Source organism: Camelus dromedarius, chromosome 6 (genome assembly GCF_036321535.1).
Source record: "Camelus dromedarius isolate mCamDro1 chromosome 6, mCamDro1.pat, whole genome shotgun sequence".
In the NCBI taxonomy this organism is placed as follows: domain Eukaryota; kingdom Metazoa; phylum Chordata; class Mammalia; order Artiodactyla; family Camelidae; genus Camelus; species Camelus dromedarius.
The window spans coordinates 75495686-75502712 of NC_087441.1; the positions used below are offsets into that span (position 1 = coordinate 75495686).

The 7027-nt window shown below is 54.7% G+C and overlaps 1 protein-coding gene across 1 annotated transcript in view; it reads right to left on the minus strand.

Annotated features, from left to right (window-relative positions):
* Positions 1-4442, minus strand: part of B3GAT2 (beta-1,3-glucuronyltransferase 2) — a 79089-nt gene extending 74647 nt beyond the window's left edge. Inside the window, exon 1 of the mRNA XM_031455932.2 lies at positions 3852-4442. Within this exon, the coding sequence (XP_031311792.2) occupies positions 3852-4442 (591 nt within the window). The remainder of the gene's footprint in view (positions 1-3851) is intronic.
* Between the last annotated feature and the right edge of the window lie 2585 nt (positions 4443-7027).

Genomic DNA, 7027 nt, shown 5'->3' on the forward strand with positions numbered 1-7027 from the left:
TCCAGTACCTCCATTAAATAAATAAATAAACAAACCTAAATAAAACCTCCCCCAACAAACAAAAACAAAAAAGAATTGCTTAAAAAAAGGCTAAATTTAAAAAAAGTGTATATATATATACATGAATGAAACACAGAACTTACTACTCAGGGGGAAAAGTGGCAAACACTGTGAATTTGAATAGCCTTTGGATTGTGTCTCTAATGAGCCCCACAGAAAGGGAGGAAAATATAAATGCATCAGAAAAGGGGCAGGACAGAACTAACCCTCACTCCTCTACCCGCTCAGCACACGAACAGCTGAAAAGCATCCAACAGAAGATCCAAGCAAAGGGCCTCTCTAATTCTCTGCTTGCCAAGAATATCTTCCAAATGCAGGTGAATTAACTGAGTCCCTTTCTGAGCCCCTTAAGTGTTTCAAAGTCGGCTTGTTTTCCAGTCTCACCTCGTTACATTTAAAGTTAAAATTTTTAAAGTTTTTTTCCTCCCTGCTTGGAAAGTGCTGCTTTTTTATAACCTTTCAATTTAACTGATCTCCAAAGATGAAAGCACCTTCCCCTGAAAAGTGTCAGCTTTAAACTGAAGAAAGCCTGGCAGATTTTCTAGCAGAGAACAGAAATCTGATCAATAGGGTTATGGAAAATGGGGTAGAAACAGCTACGTTTGTGTGTGGTTGTCGCTTTTAAGAGAGCAGTGCCAATACTTTGCAAATAAGCTTTTCCGGAGAGCTAGATTGACAGGGCGCATGGGTGGCAGGCAGGCAGGATTACCTGTGAGCTACAGGGCAAAGCCCCATCAATGTCACAGGGAGAGCCTGAGACACTGGGAACTTGAAAAACTCCAACCATCTCCATCTCCGGTGGACAGCTCAGCTTCTGTGCCTACAATTCACACTGAGCTTCATTTGCAAGTGGATTTGGTTATTAGATGTAGGATTCTTCAGTGCAACTATTCCTTTCCTGGCACACAGCTCAGTTGAAAGGGGAGCCTGGGAATTAGCTAGCTGTATGGGAGAAGAAAGCCCCACTCCAGTGACCAGGGAGGAATAATTGAACACAGGGCGCCCTTAATTTAATTTGGAGACCTTTCCTTCATTTGCAGCCAATGCTTAGTGAGCTAATTTGTACCTGGTTCATTGTCTCCCTTTTATCTTATCTACGTTAACATCAACCATGGAAATTAGAAGCACTATGAATAAAAGATGAAGCCTGACTTGGGACAGTCTTTCCTTAAGTCCAGTGAATTACCTAAAATCTCATTTGCATGTGCACAGTATTCAGGGCTCAGAAAGATGCCTGGGTCCTACAGCATTCCTGATCAGCAGCTTCCCTTCCCTGGATGAGCTGTAGTTTCTGGACGTTTAAACTGGTCCTCCCTTTCCTCCAAGAAGCAATGTCTAGTCTGTAATGCACAGGGAATCATTAATCCTAGAAATGGTGTAGGGGACCCCAACCCACCAATGCACAAGACTCAGGATGCATAAACTCCACTAATCTGACTCTTGAGAGAGTTCAATACTGCTTGCAGTACAAAGAAACGAATGTGATGTAAAAAAGAAGATTCAATGTCTCAACATATATGCCCGGTGGATAGACAGACACCTGCTCTGCCCAAAAACACTGTGCTGGGGAAGGGGTGGTGGGTGAGAATAGGCCTGGTCATAAAATTCCTGCCTGGGAGGAACCTCTAGGAGCTAGAGGACTTAAATTCTAAGTGTATCATGTGTATTATGCTTTTTAAAAATCCCTTCTGTTGTGTACTTTCTAGACTTGGCGCCTCTCCTTGAAAAACAGCTGCGCATGCTCTGAAGCTTATTTTGAATATTTCATTACTTCCAACTGTACAACATTTTCGTGCCTTGAAAGTTTTGCATTTTTTTCCCCTATATAGTTCCCTTGGGCCAAAGCTGCATTTTCACCCCACCCTCTCCTCTTGCTTTTATCTTCTTTTTTCCCCCTAGGGACCGATGAAAAAAACCTACTGGATTCTTCTCTTGCTGCTTAATATCCACCACCAACAAGCCTTCCTTTCAGTCTGGGAAGCGTTAAAGGAAGACAGTGTTCTGGACCGTTTCACTGCCTGAATGTGCCAACTCCTCCCCTCCATCCAACTCCTTACACCAACAGGCTAGAAGCTGGGAAGAAACTGAAAATCACTCCCCGTCATAGCCCATCCCTCTAAAAGGTTCATTAATAGTGTTGTGCATTATTTTAGTTACACAAGACCACACATTTTCATGGGTAAGGCAATGTTCAAGTTGTAGAAGGAAAAAAAAAAGAGACTAAGGTTTAAAATGCTGGTATGCTGAAATGTAAATGTCTTTGCTTCAGAATACAAACTACATGTTTGGGGGAAAGAGTGCACAAGCATGATCACAAAAATAACCCAACTGAAAAAAAAAATCAGATGGCACCTCTTATCTTGGTTTTACTGAAGACCATACGATGCAACGACAGGCTTACTGATTTCTTTGGAAGAAACAGGAAAAGAAAGCTCTCCATCTGAAAGCATGTTAAAGAAAAGGTGAGGAGCAATTAAGACTGGTCCTTTTATTCATGAAGCAGGAGAGGATGCATAGAAATGAGGGCAGCAATTGCCCTTAAGGAATGGATTTTTAAAGCCACAGAGGCAGAAACATTGAGCTGGAAGGGCAGAGTAGCTCTGTTCTAAGATTAAGAAAGCAAATCAGAGATGTTAGGACGAAAGCACGGGGCGTTTGTGATTACTAGACATACAGATTGTTCAATTGACTTGGGGGGACAGGGTGGGCAGGGAGGAGGGGAGGGACAATAGAGTCTCAGAGGCTGAATGTCAGGAATTTGGGGGAGAGGAAGGCAACAGTCCCACAGGATGTCCAAAAAGCCAAGACTTTTCTGCTACGTTTGTGGAGGAGGAACAAGAAAACGGACAAAACCATGCAACCCCGTCTCACTGGCAGCAGCGCATGCACCCACCACACTCAGACTGCAAAAATACCCGCCTCAAACACGAGCACCTGCTCTAACCCCGTGCTGGCTGGCTGGCGCACCTGCGGCCTTCCAAGGGCAATTCGGCCGCCTCAGCAGCGGTGGACCGGGCTGCACCGAGGACCGGGCTGCGACGGACCCTGGACACGAGTAGCCAAAGAGAGGCCTAGAGAAGGGTCAGGGAAAGTGCCAGGCAGTCCCAGCTGGAACCTTGGGCTGCGAAAAGCCATAATCACACGGCCGGACAGTCGCAACTCGGTTGCCAGAGGGTTTCCTTGAAAGGGGGGTAATCTTTAGCGTCAGAAAGGGCCTGCTGGAAGCAGAGGTGGAGGGAAGACCCCCTAGAAGTCAGTGTTGTCACTAAGAACCAGTTCCGTCCCAGAAGACGGTACGAGGGAAATGTGCGTCTGGGCTGATTTTCAGTCACTACTTTCACTGCCCTCCCTATACCGTTCTAGCCTCAGAAACACACCTGTGTGCGCTGAAAGGCCTCGTAGAACACCAAGCCCCCGCCCCCCCTTTCGCAGCCGGGCCCCACGGGGCTCCATCCTCAGGCCAGCCCAAGCCCAGTTCCTAGAAATCATCCCCGCTCCCCCTACCTGCGCCACCGACTGGGCCCCATCGCGGGGTTGGGTGGACTCCCTCCTGGAGCTGCAGTGGTCCTCCCACCCGCTCTCCATCCCCGCCGGCTCGCAGAGGGCTGCGGAGCGCTTCACGGAGAATCTGAAAAGGCGCGCGGGGAAGCGAGCGCTCCAAAGAGCCGCGGCGGCGGGACTGGGCGTCCGGGGTCGGGTCGGGGCGGGCCGGGGGACCCCTCCCTTCTGCCCACCCCCCACTTCTGCCCACCCCCCCCCCCCCCAACTAGCCGGGGCACGAGAGCCGATACCTCCTGGAAGAGCTCCAGACTGTAGGTGTTGTCGTCGTCGGCGAAGAAGAGCACGCCTGGCTGCGCGCGCTGGTGCTGGTGCCGGTGCCGCTGGCGCAGCCAGGCCAAGCCGGCGTTGCGCTGCTCGGTGGCGCGCGGCAGCCCGGGCCGCTTGTAGCGCCGCGGCGTGGGCACGTGCAGGTGCGTGCAGGGCAGCCCGGCCCGCGCCAGGAAGCGGCTCACCAGCTCGCTGCGCGCCGCCGCGTCCTCCACCAGGATCCAGTGCAGCTGCGCCACCTGGCGGAACGTGTTGGCCAGGCGGGTCAGCTCGGCTTTCTGCACCGGGCGGCTGTAGGTGGGCGTGATGGCATAGATGGTGGGCAGCTCGGGTGGCGGCGGCGGGCGAGAGGCGTTGCGCTTCTCCCAGCCGCGCCCCAGGCCGGCCCGGCGCAGCGGGAGTCGGGCGCCCCCGCGGCCCAGCGCATAGGGAGAGAAGTAGGGACGCGGGGTGAGCGGGGGCGAGGGCCTGCGCGTGTCCACGTCGAGCATGATGATGACGATCAGGATCCAGGGCAGGAGGATGAAGAAGCGGCTGCACAGCGCGGACTTCATGGTGCGCGCTCCCCCTGCCTCTCGGACGCCCCGGGCCGGGACGAGCCGGGGGACCCCAACGCGCAGGTTGGACGGCGGCGGCGCCCGCGCTCAGAAAGCCGTGGCCGGTGCGCTCTCCATAGGGTTGCGGGGCGCTGCGGGCGCGGGGAAGCCGGGGCCACGGGGCTTAGCGCGGGTGCCGAAGAGCTAGGGCTCTCCGGAGCGCAGGCGGGCGGGCAGGCGTTGCCCCTTCTCCGGGTAGTCGGCGGGAAGCGGGACTCGGTCCAGCCGCGTGCTGCTGGCCCCGGAGCGGTGCCGAGCGCCGGGAAGCTGGTGATCCCTCAGCGCTCTGTCCGGAGAGCGGGAGCTGGGAGACGTCCCGCGTCGATGCGGCCAAAGGGACTCTAGCCGTGCGCCCCCGAGGCGCTCTCGGAGGCACCTTCAGGGGCGAGAGGCAGGCTTGCCTTCGTCACATCCCAGCCGGGGCAGCGAGGACCGGAGGGGCCGCGGGGGATGCCGTGACCCCAGCTCCGTTCGCGCGCCGCCGCGAAAACCCGCACTCCGGTCCCTCGCTCTGCTCTTCCTTCTCGGAACCTCTCCCGGCTCCGGCAGCAAGATCCCAAAGCCAGGAAAGAAAGAAAAAGCGAGGGGGCGGGGGCGCTGCAGACTCCAGCGTCTTCCTGGTCCTCTGGTGGGAAGACAGCGACGCTGCTACTGGCGGGGAGGGGCTGGGAGGGCGAGGCGGGGAGGGGGCCCGGCCCTCCGCGGGGTTTAGCGCTGACGGCCCCGAGGGCCAGCTCTGGAGGCGGCTGCCGCACAGACCAGAAGGAGCGGGAAGAGGGTCCCCGCCAGGCGCCGCGACCCCCGGGCAGGGTGGGTGCTCGCTCGCCGATCCCCGCTTGCTCTCAGCTCTCTGAAATACTGCAAGGTCTTTGGCGATCAGCCTGGAAAACCCATGCACGTGCGGAAAACTCGGGAGACCCTGGTGGTAGGGGTAGGGGGGTGGGGAGGCCAAGGATACCTTCTTTGGCTCCGAGCCGCGGGGTTCGTGTGCCGGGGGTGGACCGAACAGCGCCAACCGAAAGGGCTTTCATGGAAAGGCAGAAATCAATAGAAGCCCCGGGAGACGGAGGGGGGCCGTAAGGGGTGTTCGGCATGTGAGATGGCCCCGGAGAAGGAATCAGTCCGAGCGTTTGCTGCCCGCCTGCAGTTAGGTCATTGCGCGAGAATTCCTAAAACTCCAGCTGAGTGTGGTTAACTTATTTTCCTTCGGTAATTTGAAGTCAAGCTTCCTCACCGTTCGCTGCCATCAGAATCATGCCGTTTGACACTCCCAACTATTCTTTCAAGGAGGCCTGGAAATTAGAATCGCCTTCATTTTCCGGATGAGGAAACTGGGGCTCAAAGTTGGGAATGATTTCTCCGAGGTCAGTGGCAACGGCTAAGTGGAAATGGGACATGGGTCCCCCGAATCTAGCCAGCGGCCTCCTCACTGCGCGACCTGCAGACACCTCTCAGACACAACCCCACTGGGCAGGCCGGCCCAGCTGCATGTAAACATGGTGCGCTCAGAACCCAGCAGAGCGGAGGATGACGTGTGGAGCCGTGACAGCGTCTGGAAGACTTGAGCAAACATGGGCGCTTGGTTTGGATTTCTTTCTATCTAGCGGACCTACTAGCTGCGTCCCTGGCTGTGATGTACTGGGATGAACGAAGAAGGGCCACGCTCCAGGGTCACGTCCCAGGAAGGTGCTTGCAAAGCAGCAGGAAAGCCTCCCCCACCCCCCCCCCCCCACCCCCAGCCTATGATAAATAATTTCTCAGCCCATCTTCCCTCAGCTGTCTGTCTTCCTCGGTCTTGTTCACAAATAAATCCCTCTGATCGCGCGTTCAGAGCGCGGGAGCAGAGGAGCGCTCTGGGGTGGATGCCCTCTGCTCAGCTGTTCTGATGCTTCTGAGTTTCTCTGCCCTGCCCTGGCTGACTCCGCCCATCATCCATTAGGCCTTGGCGCGTCTGTGGATTTCCCTAACTTCCCTTTCAGAGTCTGAAACCTTAGAGTGAAATTTATAGATAGAATCCCACCCGCCACCCTTGCAAGGGCTGGCCTTCTGTGCCAACCGCCCAGTTTCACCTATAACTCATACTTCAAATGGGCAGATCAGTGCCTCCAAGACATAGAAGACAATCCGTCAGACCCTTTCCCATGTTCGCGGATAGCCTAAGGGGCCTCTGAAAACAACACAACCTCGGGAAAACGCGTCCAGGTCAGGCTTCGGGGTGCGCCCTGGGAAGTCACGGTCACCATCTTGGGGGAGGCAGAAGGACCACGAGGGAGGGAATTCAGTAGAGGCTTCTCTTAAATACTGGAAAGCAGCGCACACATCTTCCCACCCCGGCAACGATTACTGAAGTCTCTTTCATCCTGCTCGAATTTTTTAATATAGTCGAACAGAAATGCCTTGTGTGTCAGCTGTAGTAAAGTTTGAGTGGTTACAGAATTGTACTTAAAAGCATCACTAATCCTGGTTAGTAGGGAGCTCTTGGTTATTCAAAAACCATAAAACCCATTTCCCAATTGCTGCTTCTCCAGCAACCGGGGCGTTTC